General features: G+C 37.4%; 1 protein-coding gene across 1 annotated transcript; it reads right to left on the reverse strand.

The window, feature by feature from the left end:
• Positions 1 to 5,454: 5,454 nt before the first annotated feature.
• On the reverse strand, positions 5,455 to 25,590 carry LOC121447864 (putative selection and upkeep of intraepithelial T-cells protein 1 homolog). Its single transcript, XM_041651139.1, has 6 exons — positions 25,512 to 25,590; positions 21,145 to 21,492; positions 20,405 to 20,686; positions 13,563 to 13,670; positions 7,166 to 7,288; positions 5,455 to 6,316 (listed from the first exon to the last, which is right to left on the reverse strand). The coding sequence occupies exons 1-6, from the start codon at positions 25,588 to 25,590 to the stop codon at positions 6,255 to 6,257; spliced, it is 1,002 nt and encodes a 333-aa protein (XP_041507073.1). The 3' UTR covers positions 5,455 to 6,254.
• Between the last annotated feature and the right edge of the window lie 717 nt (positions 25,591 to 26,307).

The raw sequence follows: 26,307 nt of genomic DNA on the forward strand, positions 1-26,307 counted from the left end.
GTATATATCATACAATTGAGGGGTTCTTTTGATCAAATTTTGTTCTGTCTAAAAAGTGTAGATTTTTAAAAATACATTTTTAAATCAACATGGGATTACATCGCTTCCCTCCTTTTTCTTCCCTAGCTCTTTTCATGTACCCTCCTTCCAACCCATCCCATGCCACCCCCTCAAATTGATAGACTCTTTTTCTTTTTTATTATTGTTAAACACTCACAGATATGTATATGTATGCACAAATATATAAATACAACATGCTGAGACTGTTTTTGTTTTTGTGTGTATATATAGTTTCAGGGCAAAAATATTGATTTTGATTTTGAGCTTTGTCACAATATAGGTACCAATGAGTGTCCATTTGGTCTGTGATCCATATGCTCCTCCACATCTTAAACTCAGTAAGGATGGAATCAATATGGATTTATTAAAAATAATTTTTTATGTATTTCACAATATAGAATCAGAAGAGTCATTGCCAAATTCCTTTTATGAAGCTACAGTTACCCTGATACCAAAACCACAAAAAGACCCAACCAAGAAAGAGAATTACAGACCGATCTCACTCATGAACATCGACGCAAAAATTTTCAATAAAATACTGGCAAACCGAATCCAAGAACACATAAGAAAAATTATCCATTATGATCAAGTAGACTTCATCCCAGAGATGCAGGGCTGGTTCAACATACGCAAATCTATCAATGTAATCCACCATATAAATAAACTGAAAGAAAAAAACCATATGATCATTTCACTAGATGCTGAAAAAGCATTCGACAAAATTCAACACCCCTTTATGATAAAGGTCTTGGAGAGAATAGGGATACAAGGGTCCTACCTAAATATAATAAAAGCTATTTACAGCAAGCCAACAGCTAACATTAAATTAAACGGAGAAAAACTCAAAGCCATCCCACTTAAATCAGGAACACGACAAGGATGTCCACTCTCTCCATACCTCTTCAATATAGTGCTTGAAATTCTAGCAATAGCAATAAGACAACATAAGGAGATCAAGGGGATTCGTATTGGAAAGGAAGAAGTTAAGCTTTCGTTATTTGCAGATGATATGATAGTGTACATAAGCGACCCCAAAAATTCTACCAAAGAACTCCTACAGCTGATAAACAGCTTTAGTAATGTGGCAGGATACAAGATCAACTCCAAAAAATCAGTTGCCTTCCTATACACTAAGGATAAGGAAGCAGAGAGGGAAATCAGAGAAGCATCACCTTTCACGATAGCCACAAATAGCATAAAATACCTTGGGGTAACCCTGACCAAGGAAGTGAAAGATCTACTTGACAAGAACTATAAGTCTTTGAAGAAAGAAATTGAAGAAGACACCAGAAAATGGAAAGACCTCCCTTGCTCTTGGATTGGGAGGATCAACATAGTAAAAATGGCAATTCTACCAAAAGCAATCTATAGATTCAATGCAATCCCCATCAAAATCCCATCAAAATTCTTCACAGATCTGGAGAAGACAATAATCAACTTTATATGGAAAAACAAAAAACCCAGGATAGCCAAAACAATCTTATACAATAAAGGATTGTCTGGAGGCATTACCATCCCTGACTTCAAACTCTATTACAGAGCTACAGTATTGAAAACAGCTTGGTATTGGCATAAAAACAGAGAAGTCGACCAATGGAATCGAATAGAAGACCCTGACATTAACCCACAAACCTATGAACACCTGATCTTCGATAAAGGAGCTAAAAGTATACAATGGAAAAAAGAGAGCATCTTCAACAAATGGTGCTGGCAAAACTGGATGTCAATCTGTAGAAGAATGAAAATAGATCCATATCTATCACCATGCACAAAACTCAAATCCAAATGGATTAAAGACCTCAATATCAGTCCGAACACACTGAACCTGATAGAAGAGAAAGTGGGAAGTACTCTACAGCACATGGGCACAGGAGACCACTTCCTATGTATAACCCCAGCAGCACAGACACTAAGGGCATCATTGAATAAATGGGACTCCCTGAGGCTGAGAAGCTTCTGTAAAGCAAAGGACACTGTCACCAAGACAAAAAGACAACCCACTGACTGGGAGAAGATCTTCACCAACCCTGCTACTGACAAAGGTTTGATCTCCAAAATATATAAAGAACTCAAGAAACTAGACCGTAAAAGGCTAATCAACCCACTTATAAAGTGGGGCACTGATCTGAACAGAGAATTCTCAACAGAAGAACTTCAAATGGCCAAAAGACACTTAAGGTCATGCTCAACTTCCTTAGCAATCAGGGAAATGCAAATCAAGACAACTTTAAGATACCACCTTACACCTGTCAGAATGGCGAAAATAAAAAACACCAATGATAGCCTTTGCTGGAGAGGTTGTGGAGAAAGGGGTACACTCACCCATTGCTGGTGGGAATGCAAACTTGTGCAACCACTCTGGAAAGCAGTGTTTCGGTTTCTCAGGAAATTCGGGATCAACCTACCCCTGGATCCAGCAATACCACTCTTGGGAATATACCCAAGAGAGGCCCTATCATACAACAAAAGTATATGCTCAACTATGTTCATGGCAGCATTGTTTGTAATAGCCAGAACCTGGAAACAACCTAGATGCCCTTCAACGGAAGAATGGATGAAGAAAGTATGGAATATATACATATTAGAGTATTACTCAGCAGTAAAAAACAAGGACTTCTTGAATTTTGCATACAAATGGATGGAAATAGAAAACACTATCCTGAGTGAGGTAAGCCAGACCCAAAAAGAGGAACATGGGATGTACTCACTCATATTTGGTTTCTAGCCATAAATAAAGGACATTGAGCTTATAATTCATGTTCCTAGAGAAGCTAAATAAGAAGGTGAATCCAAAGACAAACACATAGGCATCCTCAGGAATATTAACCTCCATCAGGCGATGAAAGGAGACAGAGACAGAGACCCACACGGGAGCACCGGACAGAAATCTCAAGGTCCAAATCAGGAGCAGAAGGAGACGGAGCACGAGCAAGGAACTCAGGACCACGAGGGGTGCACCCACACACTAAGACAATGGGGATGTTCTATTGGGATCTCACCAAGGCCAGCTGGCCTAGGTCTGAAAAAACATGGGATAAATCCGGACTAGCTGAACATAGCGGACAATGAGGAATACTGAGAATTCAAGAACAATTGCAGTGGGTTTTTGATCCTACTGCACGTACTGGCTTTGTGGGAGCCTAGACAGTTTGGATGCTCACCTTACGAGACCTGGATAGAGGTGGGCAGTCCTTGGGCTTCCCACAGGTCAGGGAACCCTGATTGCTCTTCGAGCAGATGAGGGAGGGGGAATTGATCGGGGGAGGGGGAGGGAAATGGGAAGCGGTTGTGGGGACGAGGCAGAAATCCTTAATAAATAAATAAATTAAAAAAAAAAATAAAAATAATTTTTTGACAAATTTTCTTCAAATTTGAACATAGGATTTTATTTTTGAAGAAAGGATGATTGAAGGCAATAAAAGCAATGATACAAACTTTAGGGAAAAGTATTTTAGAACAAATAATGTACTTTTGTGTATAGTTAATGTTTAGCAGCAAAATAAAATGTTTTCTTAATTATTAAAAATTCTAAAATTATATTACCTATGTATTATTTTTGCAATTTTCATAAAATGGTATCAAAGTAAATATAATAGCACCATAAATAATAACTACCAGATTTATAGAAAGGCAAATTAGTGAACATAAAATGAATCACAAAGTCTATATATTTCCTGAGTGAATTAAAATATATCAATGAGAATGGCTGAAGAGATGGCCCAGTAGTTGAGTATTTGTTGCTCTTCCAGAAAATCAGAGTTTGGTTCCCAGTACCCATGTTAAATGGTCCATAACCATGTAAACTCCAGTTCCAGAGAATTCAAAACCCTCTCCAAGATTCTTTTTCAATATGCACTCACATGCACATACCCGAACACAGTCATGGACAAAATATACACACAATTAAAAGTGAAAAAAAATCCTTAAAACACATCAATCAGAAATATAAATGGACCCAAATATAGTATTCAAGATGATGCTGAAACTAAATGAAATAAAAAATAGGTGCTTGGCTATTTTAGAATATATCCTTAAACAACGATAAAAACAGTTTCAATGTAGAGAGAGTAAAGCAATCAGTAAACGTGAGCCGTAGTCTTTAATGACCAAGCTGTCTTTTCAGCTCAGATCTGAAAGTTCCTTCCATGTTAGCTAGCTTTCATAGTTCTGGAACGTACCATGTATGCTACCAGAGGGTAAAAGCAATCATTAATTATACCTAGCTGCGAACCCTGCAGGCCTGCTGCTGTAACAATGGCGCAAACATCAAAAGATTAAGCAACCGCTTATTCACTGGATTTAAGTTTCCAATCCACAAGATGAATGGCATATCTGGCTCCATTATCAGGCAAAGAACCAGTGATTAAACAGGATATAGACTTCAGGGGTGGGGGAAATCTACTACCATAATACTGATAGATGGACATAGCATTAAACCAATGCTTAATGATTTGTTATTATGGATCACTGCATCTCTGAAAACTCACCTGAGAAGCTCAGATTTGTAGTAGACAATAAATAGCACAGAGATTCACAACTGGACAAGGTAGAGGCAATAAACAACTACGGAATGGTCAGCCTTAAAGGGTTGTATACTCCAATCCCCTCTCAGGGATCAAGGAATGGTCAGCCTTAAAGGGTTGTTATACTCCAATTCCCTCTCAGAGATCAAGGATCACTATAGAAGCATGTAAGAGCCAGAAGTGGTGAATAACTGCAAGGAAACAGTATATTCTGATACAGCAGGTTAGCTACATACACTAACTCACAAAAATTTTAACAGCCTGAGAAAGACCTATGCAAGCCTAAACCAGACCAAACCCCAGCAAGTAATGGGGACTGGACATGAAATTTTATCTTTAGTTTTGGAGTTACTGGCAATTGTTAGCTTCTGGGAAAAGTAGAGATAGATTTCTAAAATTATGACTCCTTGAAATTTCCTATGCCAAAGAAATGAATCCATTACTTCTAAGTTCAGCCTTATGAAAATTAGCAGGATGTGGACAGAAGATAGCCAGACTTTATGCCAAAATGTTCTGTGAATGGCCTTTAGCCCAGTTGTCTTCAGAGACTTTATTTCCCCTGGAAGCTGTTGAGCTGGGCCTATTTCAAACACACTTATCTTAGCACTGTCTTCCAGGCTCCTAGTAGAGTGGCCTGCTAAGTTCTTTCTATAGGGTTCATGTACTTTTCTAGTCCAAAGTTCCAAAGTCTTTCACATTTCTCCAAACCCCAGCAGGGTAGGATTCTTCACAGCAATACCCAACTCTTTGGTAATTTGGTAATCAACACCTTTATTAGTTACTTTTGATTACTGTGGTAAAATGCCACAATCTAAAGTGATTTACGAAAGAAGCTTTATTTTTGATTATGGTTTCAGGGATGTGTGGGGTCCTTGATGTATAGACAGAGAAGTAATATAGCAGGTGACTGGGTCAGGAAACTTGAGAGATCTCACCTGGACAATACAGAGGGTCGCAAAGTCTGTGGTGCTGGTAATGATGTTGACATTCAGCAGTAGACGTAGGAAGGAGGCTTTTTATCTGAGATTGTAGCTATGCCTCCTTCATTCCTACCGCACCCTTGCTACAATAGTTTTGGGAGACTCTAGAATATACAAGAAAGGAAAATTTAACTGAATAGGGGCTACTTAATGCAACATTCATGAGGTTGTCATTAATGGAATTTGCTGTGATGAAGCTGCTCAGGGACCACTCATGGACTTGTGAGCAGCCTACTACTCATGTTCCTCAAGTACCAACAATCTCAGTGCCTCACCATGTTGGACTTGGATGGAATTTTTATTTGGCCTGTGCCTGATGCTCAATATGGAGTGAATAGATGTTCACATCTTCGTAGGAAAACTTAATGTAACAGTGCCCCAAACAGCATCACATGTGTGGCACCAAAGAATGTTGCAAGCTCAAATAATAAGTACACCCTCTTGTATAATGTCTGCAGAGGTCTCTGTATGCCTGGACTAAAGGAAGTAAGGATATTTATTCTTATGTCCCTGGGTTCACAGGTTACCCTGAAGATTTCTTCTAAAACACTTCTGTGAGTTAATACCCTCAGTCGGTGATGTGTGGGGTGTGGCCTATTACTGAGATGCATTCAAGGTAATTCTCCATTGTCTAATGACCCCAGCATCTTCAGTGCCATGGTTTTCTTGGCCAAAACTTCAAGTCCCATTCTTATTTGCACAAACTGCAATTTTTCAAAAATAAACTTGCTCTGCTTTCTTTCATATGTCTACCTGTGAATGACAAAAGGCGGACATTAGTTCATGCCACAGTAAAGCACTGCAGTAACATTTATTCTGCAAAATTAATTAGTTCGCCAGTAGTACATTCACAAAATGTCAACAATGACAGATTGTAACATGACTTCTCTGGTCCTGATATCAAAAGAGTTCCTTTTCTCCCCAAACACCTATGAGCACAGTCTTTGCTATCCTCAGTAAGAATCCCAGATCCCATCTGAATCACCCTAGAAATGTTTTAGAGATTTTTGAACCAGAATCTCCAAACTTTTCCAAATTGCACTCAGAAACCAGTTCCAAAGCATGCCACACTCACGTATTCATTGTTGTTACAACACTGATCCCACTTTTCTGTTAGTGAGCTTCCCGTCATTGTAAGAAATACCAAAGTTAATCAACTTAATGGAGAAATATTTTACAGGTGATTTTAGAGAGTTTACTACGTGGCCATCTGCATGCATTGTCTGGATAAAGTGAGGATGTTTCTGATAGAATAGTTCAAACTTTGAAACCAAATGTGAAGAAATTATGTAAACATGGCAAAGAGCCCAGTATCCAGAAGCTCCAGAGAATGAATGGATGAAACCATAGTGGGCTTTCCATGTTTATCAGGGACAATTGTCCTAATGTACTGTCAGAGCAATATGTCCTTGGCATTGAAAGAATTAATACTGGGGCTAATAGAGGCTCCAGGAGTCCCAAGAAGGTTCTGATTTAGAATTCTTTAAATAACTCTTGTTGTCTTTCTTAATCCAGCTATTAAAACATAAGGAACAGGAAGTCAATTTCCTGGATATCTAGACAGCCATTATTTGAGCTCCCCACCTTCCCCATGACATTTACCTCTTAGTATGAAGTAGAGAGAGAAAATAAGCATGACGGCAAACACCATCAGCATGCTCAGGATCATAGTCATGTCATCCAACCACATAGTATCCAAGTCAAACTGCGCATCTGAAACAAAGACTGGGTGGAGATGCAAGAATTAGGAAGTTCAAAGCATAGAAAGGAAGGCCGCATTACAGATTTAGATCGATTCACCTTTCTGGTGCCAATTGTTCTGTATTTCTGAATATATGAAGTTGGGGAAGAAATAGTTTGAGTCACATGGATTAATCTAAAAATGAATGTTCTTGGGCTAAACCTGGAGGAATCTATAAGAAAACAGATGTACATTATACTATTCAAAGGAGCTTGACACATGTTTTGACTGGCCAGAGTCTGAAGTGGTGAGAGAGCCCAAGAATCCAGGGTCTTCTAAAGGGTATGGTGAATTATTGTGCTTTTAGAATGAAAAGACTCTCTGAAGTTGAAGGTATATTATAACTTTCAAAAGTAGTATGCTCATGTATAGCATAAACATCCATGAAAAATATATTTTCTAGTTAGAGTGGAAAACCTTCTCAGATCTTCAAATTTATCATGATTCTCTGTAATGGTAGCACCCCATGTCAAAAATTAGGGGTAATTGTTTCATTGCTGCATAATTATGTTGATTAGAATCTACATTCCTGGGTGAGCCAGCTCCCACATTGCAAGCATGAGAGAGGTGTCCCCATTACCCATCTGTCTTGTGGATGTATGGTTGGGTGAGAGTTACCCTTCACCCCACCCTCAGCAATTACCCATCAAAGTCTGGGGCGGGTGAGAGAGCTGTCCCTGTGGTCATAAGAGCAGGAAAACCAACATTGTTAGCTTAGGTGTGGGTGAGCCAGTACCAAATTGTAAGCGTGGGAGAACTGTCCCCATTTCTCATCTGGCAGACCAACCCTACAGATGCCCAGGCCCAAATACATGTTTGTGACTTGGCCTGCCCCATCATCCACCCCATCTATGACCATCTGGAGATGTGAAGAGAAATGGTCCACAGACTCAAAACTTCAGGATCTCCATAACACAGGACAACATATAGGAAGAGTCCCAGTGAGAGCCCAGCATCAACAGTGTAGTAGAAATCAGAGGCCTTGAACCAGACCAATGTCTTTGCAATGAACACTTACAAATAAAGATACATGGACAAAGAGGTTTACTGCATGACTCACTATCACACTGCAGCTTCCATGATGAGATTTAAAAATTTTTTCCTTTAGTACTTTTTCCTAGTTCTTATTTTAAATTTTCTTTTACTGGGGACTCTGGGGGTATAGTGGGAAAGGATGGATGTGAGGAGATGGGAAAATGGATGGGATCAAGATACATGATGTAAAAGACAGATAGAAATAATTTTTAAAAAACCTACTTTCCGTAGACGGAGGCTGCATTTTTTTTTGTTTCCCCACCATCCAGACCCAAATAATCACACAAAACTATGTTAATTATAACAATGTTTTGCTTATTAGCTCAGGTTTCTTATTAACTAACTCTTATATCTTAAATTAACCCATTTCTATTAATCTATGAATCACCACAAGACTGAGGCCTACCATTAGGCTTCATCCCAGAGATGCAGGGATATTTCAGCATATGAAAATCGGTCAATGTAATCTATCATATAAACAAACTGAAAGAAAAAAATCTGATCATCTCATTAGATGCTAAAAAAGTCCTTTGACAAAATCCAACATCCCTTCATGAGAAAGCTCTTGGAGAAATCACAAATACAAGGAACATACCTAAATGTAACAAAAGCAGTATGCAGCAAACTTACAACCAATACCAAACTAAATGAAGAGAAACTCAAATGATTCCACTAAAATCAGGAACCAGACAAGGTTATCCAGTCTCTCCATATCTATTCAATAAAGTACTCGAAGTTCTAGCTAGAGCATTAAGAAAACAAAGAAGATCAAAGGGTTACAAATTGGAAAGGAACTGGTACATTTACACAATGGAGTACTACACAGCAGAAAAAAAATATCGACATCTTGAATTTTGCAGGAAAATGGATGGAGCTAGAAAATACCATTTTGAGTGAGGTAACCCGACACAGAAAGACATTTTTCACATGTACTCATTAATAAGTAGCTTTTAAACATAAAGCAAAGAAAACCAGCCTACAAAGCACAATTCCAGAGAACTTAGACAACAATGGGGACACAAAAGAGACAAACATAGGTCTAATCTACATGGGAAGTAGAAAAAGACAAGAGTAAATTGGGAGCATGAAGACATTGAAAGAGGGTTGGAGGGGAGGAAAGAGGCAGGGAGGGGAGCAGAGAAAAATGTAGAGCTCAATAAAATCAATAAAAAATTGGAAAGGAAGAAAGCAAACTTTCACTATTTGCAGGTAATATGATAGTATGTATTTATATATAAGTGACTCCAAAAATTCTACCAGGAAACTCCTACACCTGACAAATACCTTCAGTGATCTGGCATGATACAAGACTAACTTAAAAACAAAGTAGTCCTCCTATATACAAGTGACACATGTGTTGAGAAAGAAATCACAAAACATTATCCTTTATAATAGCCACATATATTACAAAATACTTTGGTGATTAGTCTAAGCAAACAGTTGAAAGGCCTGTATGATAAAAACTTTAAGTCTTTGAAGAAAGAAATTGAAGAAGATATCAGAAAATGAAAAGATTTCCCATGCTTTTGGATAGGTAAGATTAACACAGTAAAAATGACAATCTTATTAAAGGCAATCTATAAATTCAATGAAATTTCTATCAAAATCCCAACACAATTTTTCACAGACCTTGACAGAACAGCATTCAACTTCATGTGGAAAAACAAAAAACCCAGAATAGGCAAAACAATACCATACAGGATCGCAACTCAAACTACAATCTCAAAATGACTTTGAGATATCATCCTATGCATGTCAGAATGGCTAAGATCATAAACACTGGTGACACCTTTTGGTGGAAAGGATGTGGATTAAGATGAAAGTGCACACCTGTACAGCTTCTTTGGAAATTTGTATGGCGGTTTTTCGGAAAACTGGGAATCAATCTACCTTAAGACCCAGCAACACCACTCTTGGGCATATTCCCAAAGGATGATCAATTATACCACAAAGACATTTGCTCAACTATGTTTACAGCTGCATTATTTGTAATAGCTAGAACGTGGATACAACCTAGATGCCTCTCAACCAAAGAATGAATAAAGAAAATTTGGTCCATTTACATAACAGACTACTGATTTTTTTGAGTTAAACCTGGTATGTACTCACTTATAAGGGGCTACTAGATGTAAAGAAAACAATAACCAGACGACAACCCACAGTTCTAGAGAAGCTAGATGACAAGGAGGACCCGAAGAGAAATGCATGGATTGCCCTGGAAAGGAGTATTAGATGAGATCTCTTGGGTAACCTGGGGGCAAGGGAGGTGATAGAGGAAAGGGGATAGGGGATGAGAACATGAAGGAACAAAGTGGTCCGGTTGGGTAGGGATGGAGTGGGAGAGCAATAAAAAAGAGCTGTCTTGATAGAAGGAGACATAAGGTATTGGGGGAAACTGGGTGCTAGGGAAAATCCCAGAAATCCACAAGGACCACTCCAGATAAGACCCCTAGTAATAGTGGACGGGGTGCCTGAATTGGCCTTCCTCCCTAAACAGATTGGTGCCTACCCTAACTGTCATAATACAGCCTTCATCCAGTAACTAATGGAACCAGATGCAGAGATCTGCAACAAAGCACCAGGCTGAGCCCCAGCAAAAAAACTGAAGAGAGGGAGGAGGGCTTACATGAGCAAGGAAGGTCAAGATCATGGCAGGAAAATCTACAGAGACAGCTGAACCAAGTTCGGAGGAATTCATGAACTCTAGACCAACAGCTGTGGAGCCCTAATAGGACCAAACTAGGCCCTCAGCATGTGGGAGACAGCTGTGCAGCTTGGTTATTCCAAAGGGCTCCTGTCAGTGGAAGTAGGATCTATCCTTGGTGCATGGTCTAGCTTTTTGGAGTCCATTCCCTAAGGTGAGATGGAGTGCTTGTGCTAGTCCCTTGGTGCGGGAGAACTGTCTGTATTCTGTCAATCATTTTTTAAATAAACACTGATTGGCCAGGCAGGAAGTATAGGTGGGAAAACCAGACAGGAAGTAGGAATGATGCAAAGTAAACAGGAGAATTCTGGGAAGGAGGAAGTTGATTCCTCCCACTCCTGCCTAGATCACCAAAGCAGCAGGATGTGATCAGCTCCACTGAAAAAGGTACTGAGCCATATGGCTAACATAGATCAGAAAAATGGGTTAATCAAGATGTGAGAGTTAACCAATGAGAGGCTACAGCTAATGGGCCAATCAGCTTATAATTTATGGAGACTTATGTGTGATTTTCTTTGGGGCTAAACAGTTGTGGGGTACCTGGCCGAAACTCTAAACAACAAGCAGGCCCTTCATGAGCCCCTGTTCATATTACAATCCTTGATGCAGGAGGAAGGGGCTTGATCCTACCTTAACTTAATGGGCCAGACTTTGTTGACTCTCCATGGGAGGTCTTACCCTTTGGGTGGAGTGGATGGGATGTGTGCTGGCAGGAGGAGGCAAGGGGAGCCTGGAAGAGGGGTGGGAGGGAGAACTGTACTTGGAATCTAACATGAAATTTAAAAATTAAATAAAAAATATTCCAAAAAGAAGCTGGGGCACTTATACATTATTGAATTGTGGAACTGTCAAATGAACACTGTGGAAAATGGAATAATAATTCATTAAATGTGTGCAAACAGAGGTATCATAGTATTCTGAAGTTCCTCTTCTTAGTATACAGCTTCAAAGAATTAAAATCAGAATCTAGAAGAAATACTTGTGTCTTTATGTTCATAGTAGCATTATGCAAATGTTAGTGTGCAACATGCACTTCAACCACTCGGGGCTGTGTTTCATCAATATAAATATACAGTCTTTGATAAAATAGTAGAAAAGTTAACAGAAGCTTAATCTTAACTTTCTAGTGAAAAATAAATGTTTTACATACAAATTATTTGTTAATTTTTTTCTAAAATACTTTGCAGCAATCAATGACTTATTTTAATTTTTAAATGATATTAACACTAAATTTATTTGTTATGCTAAAATGGACATACATCAGTTTTACTATGCTAGCAATTTTTATCTTCTCCATTTGAATAGTGAATGTGTTTATATTTTTATGTGACCACTAGTACCATCTGTTTCCAGAATTCTTTTTAATCTCACAAACTGAAACATTAATCTATCAAACAACTTTTCTACTTGCAACTCTATTTTATACCTGCATGGTGTTGATAACCAGAAAAAATATTTTTAAAAAGCTGGAAAACTTGTACACTATTGAATAGTGGGAATATAATGATAAAAATGGGATGGTAAAGTAGTTGTCTTTTATGACTAATTAATCACAATGTCTTAGATATTTGCCTATGTGTGGATGTAGTAGACCCACAGTGTAAGATGACTGCAAAATTCTCTTTCAGCTTAATTTTATTTAAGGCAATTTGTGCCTTCAACCCATCTAACCAATATAAAAATGTCCTCTAATTTAAGACTTCTGCAGTGGGGCTTTTCATGCATAGTTGCACTTATTTTAATTAAATGCTTTATCGTGCAAATTAAAGGTAAAGTAGAGTACACATTTTAATAAGTTACATCCAGCTATCTCTAAAGTTTCACAATTGCCATTTCAACTTCCTTCTCAAAGAGAAGAGGAGTCCATTATGGGTGTTAATGTTCATCATGAAATTGAGGAAAAAAATCTGAGAAAATGTGGGTAATTTTGAGGAGCAAGTCATTTTTTGGACATCAATTGCAAGAAGAAATCTGTCATTTAAGACATTTAAACTCTGTTGGATTATTATCTCCCCCTGTGAGATATTATATATCTATCCTAAAGATATGGGATGATCAAATTAATTTATTAAGTAAAGTGGTGATGTCAAAAATAATATTACCGGGGCTGGAGAGATGGCTCAGAGGTTAAGAGCATTGCCCGCTCTTCCAAAGGTCCTGAGTTCAATTCCCAGCAACCACATGGTGGCTCACAACCATCTGTAATGGGGTCTGGTGCCCTCTTCTGGCCTGCAGGCATACATACAGACAGAATATTGTATACATAATAAATAAATATTTAAAAAAAAAGAAAAAAATAATATTACCAAACTGAAGAAAACTGTTCAGGAGCAGATGTACCATTACTTTGTGTCTTTAAACCCATAAAACTCCCGAGACTGGAATTCAAACATCATGATGTGTTCCAGAACCTATCGTCTTTAAATTCAGACTGATATAAGTCTCTATTGACTAAGCTGTGACTAGGCATTTGGGGAAAAAGATTTATAGAAATATACCATCTTCTTTACATCACATACCTCTATTTTTTTTGTTCAAACTGAAGAAGAGTAATCCAAGTGTAACAACAGAAATAGCGGTTATCACCATGGCCACAAAGCATGGGGAGCGGCATGTGCAACAGTGACCTAAGGAAAGAGAGTGTTCAAATCACTGGTTATTTGTTGGTGGGAACTTTAAATTAAGGAAAAAGGGTAAGGTCTACATTTTAATGTCATCTTTCTATATTTCAAACAGTGCTAAGGCCAAAAAGTAAAAGATCAAAGAAGTGTTGGCCACAGGAACAAAAAGCACAGTTGATTTTAGGATGGAGATGATATTGGGTGGAGGACAAACATACTTAGAAAAGACAGATCATGTTTGTCTTTCTCTCATCTATCCATCAGTGGGGTAGAGAACAGAATATGATGTTCATGGTTGTCATTGTCATTTTATCTGAGCCTGAAAGATGCTGGGAATTGGATAATTCTGAAGAACTGTTAACTGCCTGAGATCTGAACTCTTTGAATATAAGAATTTCATCAGGAGGCCTGAAGATGGTCCTTGCCATTCAGACACAATCAGCCTGGCTCTCCAGGAGATAATCTAGGAAAAATAGAAAGATTGTGATCTGAAGGGTGCTGGATACAGGTAGGCAATAAGGGCTTGCCCAGGGAGACAGCAGTAATAAAGAAGTAAGGAAACATTCTCCACTTGTCACAGGATGCTTGAACACTGACAATCAATAAAGCAGAAACAAGATGCCATTTCAAAAAGACATAGTGGTTCAGTGGCTCAAGACCCTAGGTGAATCATGCTAAAGTGATATAGAACTATACACTAAAATCCATAAACAGAACACTATGAGATTATAAAAAAAAGTGGACCATGAATCAGGCCTGAACATTATTCATTGAGCTGAAAATCTGGAGAGATGAATCTTTACACAGATTCCAAGTAATGTTCAGGAACTGCATGAAAATGAAGCTAACATTCACAATTGAATTTGGAAGGATTTTTCACAGGTGTGACCAGATCTGAATTCCACCTGTGAAGCACTGAAGATAGTCTTAGGAAAGTATCGGTAATGTAGTCAACCAAAGAAACACTCAGCAATGAGAACAGGACTAACCCTAATGGTGGAATTCCCAGGAGTGGGAAAAGAACGTGAGCAAGTCTGGATGAAAACCAGCATGAGGTGTGTCAATTTTCAGGTTCCATTTGATTTTTATGAATAGATCAGATCCTTTGAGCAGGACATCTCAGCTCTGTTCTGCTCTGCTCTTGTCTACATCACTTTCCTCTATTTCACCTTTTTAGATATCTGTCTTAATAACTTTTGTTAGCTTTTTCTTCTCCTAAAAGACCTAACCCCCACACACTTATGAGTGGCTGGCTGCTGGTAGTTGCTAGAGAAGGGTAAATAACTTTCTTCAGTGATGTAGCCACTGTTAAGTTTCCCATGCTTCAGGAAATAACGTCTCATAAATTAAAGTCAATGGATTTCAAAACCCAACAAAACAAAACAAAAATGTAACATAAAAGTAGCTGGGGTATTTCCTGTGAAGAAGATATTCAGTGGGATTATGAGGGATGTCAAAGGGTTAATGAGAGTGAAAATGCCCCAAAGCACAATATTCAATCTAGTAACTTGTCAAATAAAAGGCTTTAAATAATGAAGAATTTTACTGATGAAAGGACCTTTAAAATATTTTTTAGTGTATATCATATTGGAAGAATTCAGCTTGTCTTCTCTTCATGAAAGTGTTCCACATCTGGGCAACCTGTTTTAGACCAAACTAGCGCTCTGAATGTGGGTGACAGTTACGTGCATTTACCTGTTGGTGGCAGCCCGGGCAGTGGGACCAGGACTTATCCTGGGTGCATGAACTGGCTTTTTGGAACCCCTTCCCTATGGTGGGATATCTTGCTCAACCTTGATACTTTTTTGACTCTCCAAGGGAGGTCTTACCTCCTCTGAGGAGTGGATGGGGGTATGAAGGGAGGAGGTGGGGTGGGAAGGGAGGAAGTGGGGTGCAGGAGAAAAGGAGGAAGGGGGAACTTTTGTTAGCATATAAAATGAAAAAAGTTTTTTAAATAAAAAAAGTATAAAACAAGAAAGTGTTTCACAATTAGGTAGTATTCATTCCTCTGCAAGGAAATTATAGACACAGTCAAATCTAAATAAATATAGTATAAGATATGAGTATTTGTGTGACTTATATTGTCTTTTACCTAGCATTAGTATCCATATGATTTAGGTTCAAAATTTAATTTTGCTATTTTAATATTTAACCTTTACATTTAATAAATCTTATATTTGTTCATAATTTTAATAGATAATTCTTTAGTAATAATATTTAGTTAAATATATACAACACAGCTTACAATACTTACTACTTGTAAGACTTTTGGAGTAAGGTTTGTCAATAGTTAAGCCTCAATTATTGCTAGCATCTTACAATGATATGACTAAGTTCTACTATAAGATCTAAGAAGCACTTTGAAGACAAGATGAGTAAAATGTTGCTGGCTCAACATGCACCAGAGATAAAGCCTTAATAATTGGATGGGATTTGGGTGGTGAAATTCTACTTAGAAGAGTCTCTAACTACAAGTCTCTCAAGAGGGGTCTGAGATTCTGAAGAAGGACATGCAGTGGTGCAGGGAAACAACAACAAAGCCCTACTTCTTTTAAAAAACTAGATTGTGTCAAGAAGTGAACAAGTTAAGTGTGAGTTTACTTTTGCCAAACAGCAATAAAGAAAATAAGTGTAGCAAGTCTGGCTTTGTGCTGCAAGAGTTAGATGCACTTTGGGAGAATGCCAGGTGTTTTACTTCAGATAGTAGAGCTCAGGGAGGGAGTTCAGCTGGGAATAAAATGGGAAGTCAAGGAATAGGAGAGAAACATAGAAGTGCTGACACCCAAATCCTTAACTAACAACTAAGCTGCATGTGGAAGAATTTCCAAAGATCTTGAATATGCACCGAAAAGATAGAGCTGCTTATAAGGGAATCTGTCAGTTCAAGGTTATTAAAATTAGCACATCTTTAAAACATGAACATCTGTATATGTGTATTTTAATTTTTTTGTGACTTTCCAAGTTCACTTCCTCCAAGTATAACACTGTTGAAAAGGAATGCATTTTTTTTTCCTCCTGGGAAAACAGATCATCTGATAGTTCAACTGGTATACCTCTCCCTATAGGTTCAGTTTCCCTGGGGTTGTATTGAATAAAAACTATGCAGCCATTTCTGCAATGTTAAGTTTAGATCTTTACTTTCTACCCTCAATGAGCCCAATGGAACTCCGAAGAAGTCAAAAGAGAAGGATGTACAAATGTTGAATATTAAGAAACTTTCCAATTTTTTGTATCTATCATCACAGGAATAGGAAGTTTCATTTTGACTGATGCAAATAAATTGAGGCATTCACAAAAATCTTTTATCAGCAAGAGAGGGACTTTTATGGACAAATATATATGTCTAATGTATGACCCATGATAATATTCTTGCAGACACTCTTCCAAATAAAATGTCATACAGTGTTAGTTTTCTCTTCCTATCCCATTTTGATTCTCTCTTCCTGAAAACATACTTACCTTCCATGATATGTAGTTTACAACTGTGACTTATGATGAAGACTGCCATCATAATAAGAATTACAGTCACAATCAACCACCAAATACTATTCCAAGAAAATATTTCATCTGAAATAGAAAACCACAAATTTTACAACCCAGATAATTCAGAATGTTTGAATCAACCCAAACAGGAGAGCCATATCCAAGTCTTCTCCAATCCTATAATCTTGGAATTGTAAATTTAGGCCAGTTTGGAGAGGCATATATGAACTGTATGAAAAGTATCATATGTGCAAATTTCTATGAGGTCGGTGCAAAGACTAAAAGTTTTTCCATCATTTTTGTCTCATGAAATCCCTAACTATAATGTAAGAGGGAAATCAAAATTCTTTCCCCACAGGGATGTCACAGGTTTCCAGGGAGCTAATACAGTCATTTCCAAATCTGTGCTTCAGTTCTATCTGAACTCTTAGGACACATGCAATGACAATGCTCTCATTGAATGATGGTAAAATTACAAGCACAGAGAGCAGAAGCAATGAAAAGGCAGGTGTGCTGGTTAGTTCTTGTGTCAACTTGACACAAACTACAGTAATCTTGGAGGAAAGGATATTGTTTGAGTGATGGAGGAGGGTCATTTGTCTATGTGTTACTTTCATTGGTTAATAAAGAAACTGCCTTGGCTTTTGATGGGACAGAAAATTAGATAGGCGGAGTAGGCAGAACAGAATGCTGGGAGAAAGAAGCAGATTCAGGCAGTCGCTATGCCTCTCCTCTCTGAGACAGACGCAGGTTAAGATCTTTCCTGGCAAGCCATCACCTCGTGGTGCTACACAGATTATAAATATGGGTTAAAGCAAGATGTGAGAATTAGCAAATAAGAGACTAGAGAGAATGGGCCAAGCAGTATTTAAAGAATACAATTTGTGTGTTGTTATTTCGTGTGTAAAGCTAGCTGTGCAGGAGCTGGGCGGGAACGCAGGCCGCCTCTCCATACTACAGTTTGAGGAATTGCCTTCATCAGACTGACCCATGGACCTATCTCTGAGACATTTTATTGATTAATGACTCATGTAGGAGAGAGAAAATGATTGATGAGGAATAACCTAGAACAGTGCCAACTCTGGGCATCTGGTTCTGGGTTGAATAAGAAAAAAAGAATGCCCAGAACTCAGGAAGCAGATGCAGAGGCAGGTAAAGCTCTGTGAGTAGAGGCCAGCCTGATCTACAAAGTGAGTTTCAGGACAGCCAGAGCTACAGAGAGAAACCCTGTTTTGAGAAAAGAAAGAAAGAAAGAATGAACAAATGAAAGAAAGAGAGAAAGAAAGAAAGAAAGGAAACTGATTAAGTCATGGAGAACAATCTAGTAATCAGCTTTCTTTTATGGTTTCTGCCTCTATTTCTAGTTGAGTTCTTGCTCTGACTTCTCTTAATGATGGACTATGACCTGGGAGTGTAAATCCAATCAAACTTTCACCCCAAGTTGCTTTCTGTCATGTGTTTATCATAGTCATAGAAGGCAAACTAGGACAGCGTGGATGCTTACATTGGAAGAGGGAGATTCAATAAAAACTTATAAGATTAAGAATATTTCTTTATCTCTATTAAAATATATTATATTGTATATGGATAAAGGGAACAGTGCATCAAGAAGATGTATTGCACCATATATTGATATAATTTCTTTTTAACATTGGTTAAATTCATGGCCTTTAGATCCAGGTTTCATAATTTGATAATTTCATAATCACAGGCTTTATATTTCCCTCCCTTCCTCTTCTCTCACCATTCCTTTCAATACTCTTAGTCCTTATCCCATTATCCCCTCTGCTTTTATTTATGTGTGTGTTTCTACAAATGACAGCAAATGTGGTATTTGTCCTGAATTTGCCTTATTTCACTTTATGTGATCACTAGCTGCATGTTTCCCAGCAAGTGATGCAATTACATTCTTCTTTATGGATGAGTAAAATACATATCACATTTGCTTACTCATTTGCATGTTCACAATTTCATTGTTATAAGTGATGAAATAAACATAGATGTGCAAGTAATTCTAGAGTCCTTTTTCTACATATATAAGTAGTACATCTGGATTATAACTCATATATGGTAGTTCTATTTGTAGAGTTTTTGAATGACTTTTCAAACAGATATATTTATTTCATTTTATGTGTATGAGTGCTTTGCTTATATGTATGTATATGAACTATGTGCATGCCTGGTGCTCATGAAGGTAAGAAGAAGATATTGGAATTCCTGGAAATGGAATTAAAGATAGTTGTGAGCCACAATGTGGGTGCTAGGAGCTGAACATGGGTTCTCTGCATGAGCAACAAGTGCTTTAACTACTGATCCATCTCTCTAGCATGTTTTTTTCTATTGTAGTTTTTTACAATTTCTATTGGAGTTTTTTAAAGCCACAATCCCTATTTCCATAATGCTTAGAACAATTTACATTACTACCAATGCCTTTTTCTTCACATCAAAATTTGTTGTTGGTTGCATATGCTTGATGTATTACAACATCTAACTCAAGTTATACTACAGAACCATAGTAATAAAAACAGCTTTAATTGATTTTTATTAATAGTTGAATAATATTCCATTATGTAAATACATTTCAAAATCCAGGTTGTTTCCATTTCCTAACTATTGTGGACAAAACAATAATGAGTATGGGTAAGCAAGTGTCTCTATAATGGTATTTATAGAGTCTTTGAAGTATCCATGAAAAGAACATAGGTAGATCTGGTTTTAGCTTTTTGAGGAATCTCTACACTGGTTCCCATAGTGGTTTTGCCAGTTTCGATCCTTCTACCAGCAATTAAGCTTCCCCCTTCCTCCATATCCATGCTAGCATTTGTCATTCTTATTTTTAACATTAGCATTCTGACTGGGATGAGATCTCAAAGAAGCTTTAATCTACATTTACCTGATGCATAAGGATGTTGAATATTTTTAAGTGTTTCTCAGCATTTATATTCTTTACAATGAACAATGTTGATAAAACATTTTAAGAAATGAGTAGCAATTTAGCCAAACATCAAAAATATCAAACAACACTTTACTCTTAGGACAACACAAAACAAAACAGGATCTCACATACTAAAATCTCCAGTGTTAGGAAAATGGTGAAAGAAATGAATTTAGCAGGGGAAATCAATCAGACAACAGATCAGATGATAAATAAAATTAAGGGAAAGTAATGAACTGAAACCAAGTGAAAAAATACACATCTTTTGTTTCAAGCACAAATTATGCAAAACTTATTTCAAGAGTGATTACACGAATTTTACCTGGTAGAACAATGCTTGTGCTTTCCTCTTGGCCTATTAGAGGGTTCCAAAGGCAACAAGTGATGTTCCTGAGGGAGCTGTCTTGAAGGAGAAGGGTCATCTTCATATTGAACAATTTGTCTTCATCCCGTGAATAGGATTTTGATTTAGCTGGAACGATCTCTCCTCTGCTATCTCTCCATTCCAAGTGAGGCCGTGGGAACCAACCTTTGGAGTGACACTCCACTATCACACCTTTGGTAGTAGGAGGATGGACAATAATCTGAATCTGAGAGCTCCCAGCTGGTTATAAACAAAGGGAAATCAGTAGTGTATAGTGGCTGGAAAGAGAAAAAGAATACCACTCTTCCTCCTTGTTAAATCCAGTGTCTGTAGATATAAGCATAGTCAAAACTCTACAAGGCTTTAATTGTTATAATCAATGAAAAGAGACAGCACCAGATGTAAACATGGAGAGATCATAATACACAATTATCAACTATTGTTCTAATAAGCAGACTTATTGTTCTAAAGAAGTCTGGTGATGATAGGCTTCTTTGTTTTGTTTAGTTTTTCTCTCAGTAAAATATCTGCTATTTATTAAATCAAAACAACTGTGTTAAGTTTTTAGATTATGAAAAATCAACAAAACCATCCAAGATTCAATTTATAAGTGAATCTTGCATAATTTATAAGTGGACATTTTTTATGTAAATAACTTAATGAAGTTAGAAATTAGTTTTAGAGGAATCCGTGCTTACCTATGACCTTGACTTCTGTGATGTGCTCTTCGTAGAACTTGCCATCTTTGAAGAAGCAGTGGTACTGCCCGTCATCATCAGGATTGACATTGAAGATCCGAAGGGTTACTTTCCCTTCTCCAATAGCATCTTTCAGCAGCTCTGTTCTTTCCACATATTTGGGAATAATTTCTCCAAACAGGTCTTTGCCATTCTCGTATTGGTGAATAGGCTGTGTATAGTGGGTTCTGAACCAACGGATCTCCATGTGCTGAGCATTCTGTGGTGGTGACAACTGACAGCTGAGCTCAAGAACTGTCCCAAATGGAGCCAAGACTGGACCCTCCAATCCAGTCACTGTGAATCGTTCTGGGAAGAGAAACAAGAACCAGAATGTAAAAGCTTTCTTCAACACACAAACACGCTTTTGTTGTGGGTCATTTTCCCTCAGCATACCTGAAAAAAAATCTTAATTTTACATATTTTTAATGGTGGCTCATCAAACTATTTCCCTTATGAAATGTGTATAATTTCTATTGCTGTTATATGACTTCCTAAGATAATTTATATCAGCTCAGTAGTTAACTTTTCTTTCTTTCAATTTCATTCTTTCTCTGAGTGATTCTATGATTTATTATTTTGTAATTGTAATGAGCTCTTGTGTGTGTTTGTTTTTATGCTTAAGTTTCACAATCTTGAATTATTTTTAACTTTTTTATTTTGAAAAATTCTTATCTACTGCATGTTCAAATTTGTTTTTAACAACCTACTACTGCCATTTTCCTAAACTAGTATAATGTATTACTGTATTCTAAAAGACATATCCTCATATCTCTATATAAGTGTAGTTTTCTCCTATTATACAAAACTTTTTGTGGCAAGAACTCTGCTGATTGAGTCATTTCTGTTTGACTTTTTTTTGAAAAAGAGAGAAAGAGAGAGAGAGAGAGAGAGAGAGAGAGAGAAGAGAATGATGCAGGTAGGTAAAGGATGTATGGGAATTTGAGAGGAGTTGGGAGGGAGAATAATATGATCAAATATACTGAATATAAAGGCAAAACTTCCTTTTAAAGCATTTGAAACTACTACTGAAATTCTCAATTTGTCAAAATGCAAAGAACAACTAACTATGGGGTGCACAGCTCCAATTAATACATCTACAAAATAACACCTACACACATGGCTTAAGGGACATCACAGAATGTGGGTGGTATAACTGTAGAAGGACAGGGAACCCTGATTGCTTTTCGGGCTGGGGGGGGGGACTTAATTGGGGGAGGGGGAGGGAAATGGGAGGCGGTGGCGGGGAAGAGACAGAAATCTTTAATAAATAAATTAAAAAAATAAAAATAAAAATAAAAAAAAAGGAAAAAAGAAAAAAAAAAGAAATCAGAGGACTAGGATGTTCGCTGTGAGATGGTGTTTTCCTTATGAGAGGGTAACTGTGCCCATGAAACCTCAACAATGTGGTCAATTAAACAGGACCCATGTAATGGCAATGCAGGTTGGCATGCTATTGTGGAAGCGAGGAATCTCATTAGGTTTCATTCACCCTTAGATAAAGAGCTACAAAAAAAAAAAAAAATCAATGGTGGTCAAGAAAGTGAAGAACCAGTCTTCTCCATGAATCAGCCCCTCATAGGCTATTCATTCCCAAGTGGTCAGTTTAAATACCCATACATATGAGCACCACTAAATGTACTCAGTAGGGTGTGTGTGTGTGCATGCTCATGTGTGTATGTATGCATGTGTGTGTGTTTGTGTGTGTGTGTGTGAGTGAGTGTATCTTGCTGGTAAAACTAAAAAAAAGAGTTAAAGAGTTCCGTAATAAATAAAAAACTTAGAGAATATAGGAAACAAAAAAATTTAAATTAATTTTTTTCTTTATATATACCATATTTACATCATTTCTACCACTCTCATTCACTATACAGCTCTTCCTATCCTTCTGAAACACACAGCCTCTTCTGTATTACACACACACACACACACACACACACACACACACACACAGTATATCTATGAACTTCTTAGGGAAATTTCTGCTTCCACACCCCGTTAAGTATAGAATATCTCTACAAGATCTCAAAATTTATTGTATATATTCAGTGAATTTTCTTATAATCTCAAATTGGTCCATAAGAAGAGATCTCAATGGAACAGTTTAGAGACACAAATAATAGGTAAATTTGACTTGTGACAAGGGTGATGGGATGTGTGGAGAAATACTTTTCTCTCTCTTCTCCTCCTGTTGTTGTCTTCAACCCCTTAGTTTGACTTCTATTTTCATGCTATAAATTTACAAAAACATCTTTTGATATCTATCTAAAATGGAGAACTTGAAACACAACTAATAAAATCTTAGAGAGAGAAATTGAGGTTCAACCTGAAGATTCAAAAAGCAAAACAGCCGGCCCCTGGCTCTTACCTCAACCTCATTCTGAAATGGTGGTCTTGCCTCCAGGAATCTCAGAATGAGACTGAGATGGAGAACTGTCTCCTCCTGTTTTATAATCCTCTCTAGTTCTGGGATTAAAGGCATGCACTGGGATTAAAGGTGTGTTTTATTGCAGCCTGGTCTGTAAGGCTGACTAGTGTGGCTGTTTTGCTCTCTGAAATTCAGGAAAGCTTTATTTATTAAAATAAAATTGAAATGCCACTATAAGGACTCACGAATTAAAGACACATGCAGTATTTGTCTTTCTTTGTCTGAACTAATTTGCTTAAAATGTATTGTCTGCATCAATGTATTGAATCTATTTTCCTTCAAATGACATTTTGTTCTATTATATAGTTGAATATCCTTTTCGTCATGTATTTTTCTATGGATGGACACAAAGGTCAGCTCCATAGCTACTATAGATAGTGGTGCAGTGGACATGGGTGTACAAGTAACAATGCAGTATGTTGACTTAGAATCCTTTAAATAGGCTGAGGAATTCCATCTGGACGGAACCTTCATCTGGTGATGGATGGAGATAGAGACAGAGACCCACACTGGAGTACTTGCCTGAGCTCCCAAAGTCCCAATGAGGAACAGAAGGAGGGAGAAGACGAGCAAGGAAGTCAGGACCAAGAGGGGTGCACCCACCCATGGAGACAGTGGGGCTGATCTATTGGGAGCTCACCAAGGCCTGCTGGACTGTGACTGAAAAAGCAGGGGATAAAACCGGACTCTCTGAATATGGCGGACAATGAGGGCTGCTGAGAAGCCAAGGACAATGGCACTGGGTTTTGATCCTACTTCATGTTCTGGCTGTGTGGGAGCCTAGCCAGTTTGGATGTTCACCTTCCTAGACCAGGATGGGGGGGGGGAGGACTTTGGACTTTCCACAGGGCAAGGAACCCTGACTGCTCTTCAGACTTGAGAGGGAGGGGGAGAGGAGTGGGGGGAGAGGGAGAGGAGTGGGAGGACTGGGAGTGGAATGGGGGGGGGAGGAGTGGGAGGCTGGGAGGAGGCGGAAATTGTTTAATTTTAAATTTAATTGATTAAAAAAAGAAAAAAAAGAATCCTTTAAATAAATATGCAAGGGTGGTACTACTCAATAATATCATTGATGAACTTTAGTTTTGATTTGTTTTAGAACCTACATGTTGATATCGATGGTGTCTAAACTAATTTAGATTGTGACCAGTACTGTATAACACACTTTTTTCTACACTTTGCTAGCATTCATCTGTTTTCTTAATGATTGGCATTTTAACAATGGTAAATAAAATCATATTGTAATTTAATTTGCTTTTCTCTGATAATCATGTTAAAATTTTTCATAACTTTATTGGTTATTTATACTTTATTTTCAGAACTTTCTATTTAATTAGACTATTTATTGATTGGATTTTTTGATTTCTTGATATATAGTTTTACGAGTTCTTTATGTATTCTATATATTATCCACTGTCAAATGTAGAGTTAGAAAATATTTTCTTTTATACTGTATGAATTCATTAAATTGATGTTTTCTTTCCTGTACAGAGACATTTTAATTTCATACAACCCTGGCATTATTTCCTGAATTGTTGGAGATCTATTCAGAAAGTCATTGCCTGTGTTTAAATCTAAAAATCTGTTTCTGAGTTTTAGATCTTAAATTAAAACATTTTCTATAATTGGAACTGGTTTTATAAATGACCAAAGATGGAATGAGTGCTTGTGTTCATCCCTTTTCATACAATCCAGCATCCCATCCCAGAGAACTGAACCACTCATAGTAGAAGAGTCTTCCCACCTCAGTTCACCTACTTAATATAATCTCCTATGGGTGTACCGGAGGCTTGTCCCCAAGTTATTATAGATTTCATCAAGTTGGCAAAAGAGCCTGTAACATTTTCTTTCTTTACAAACTTGATATTTATAAGGTCCATGAAGGGAAGTGGGAGATTCATACCTGCCCGCAGTGTTATCATATGAAGGAGGCATATGAACACAACACCGAGTCTGTAAATGAGTAGTCTTTCTTCATCCATTACACCTGCATAAATGAAGCAAATTCAGAACCAGTAAAAATGTGAGTGGGAAATTGCAGAAATCAGATAGATCTACATTTGTCTAAAGCAACTGTCTTCCAGCTGCAATTGTCATCCATAATCTTTTAACCCTAAGCAAACAATAAATGCATTTTAGGGGAAGCATTTACTTTGTATTATGTAGCATTCTGAGATGATTTTATTAGCAAATCTGACTTTTATGCTAAGAATGCTCAATATAATGATGATATCTTCCCAGAGATTTATTTATTTTTGCAGGATTGTCTTCTCTAAGGCTTGATTTGATATTATTTTCTATTTTTTGCAAATTTCATCTGGTTGCTTTCTTCTCCAAAGTTTAGGGAAATGGAGAATAGTTCCAGATTTCTGCATTGGTGGTTCAGTGGTAGAATTCTTGCCTGCCAGATTTCCAAAGCCTCCATTAGTGGAATCAATTGATGTATTTATTAATACTACACAGAGAAAAAGTTAAAGATAGATTAATTTTCCTTATATGGTAGAAACAAAATAGCCATTTTATAAAGAGGAAGTAACTTTCTTTCATATTTTAAGAAGTCCACTGAATTTTCTTAGTTAAAATTTTTGCTTGCTTTGAAGAGACACTATGGCCACAGCAACTCTCATGAAGTACAACATTTAATTAGTTATGACTTACAGTTTCAGAGGTTTAGTGGTGTGGGAGAATGGTCTGTATTA

Source organism: Microtus oregoni, unplaced genomic scaffold, assembly GCF_018167655.1.
Source record: "Microtus oregoni isolate MIOR12 unplaced genomic scaffold, Mior012 000005F_ref0000423, whole genome shotgun sequence".
Classification (NCBI taxonomy): Eukaryota; Metazoa; Chordata; class Mammalia; order Rodentia; family Cricetidae; genus Microtus; species Microtus oregoni.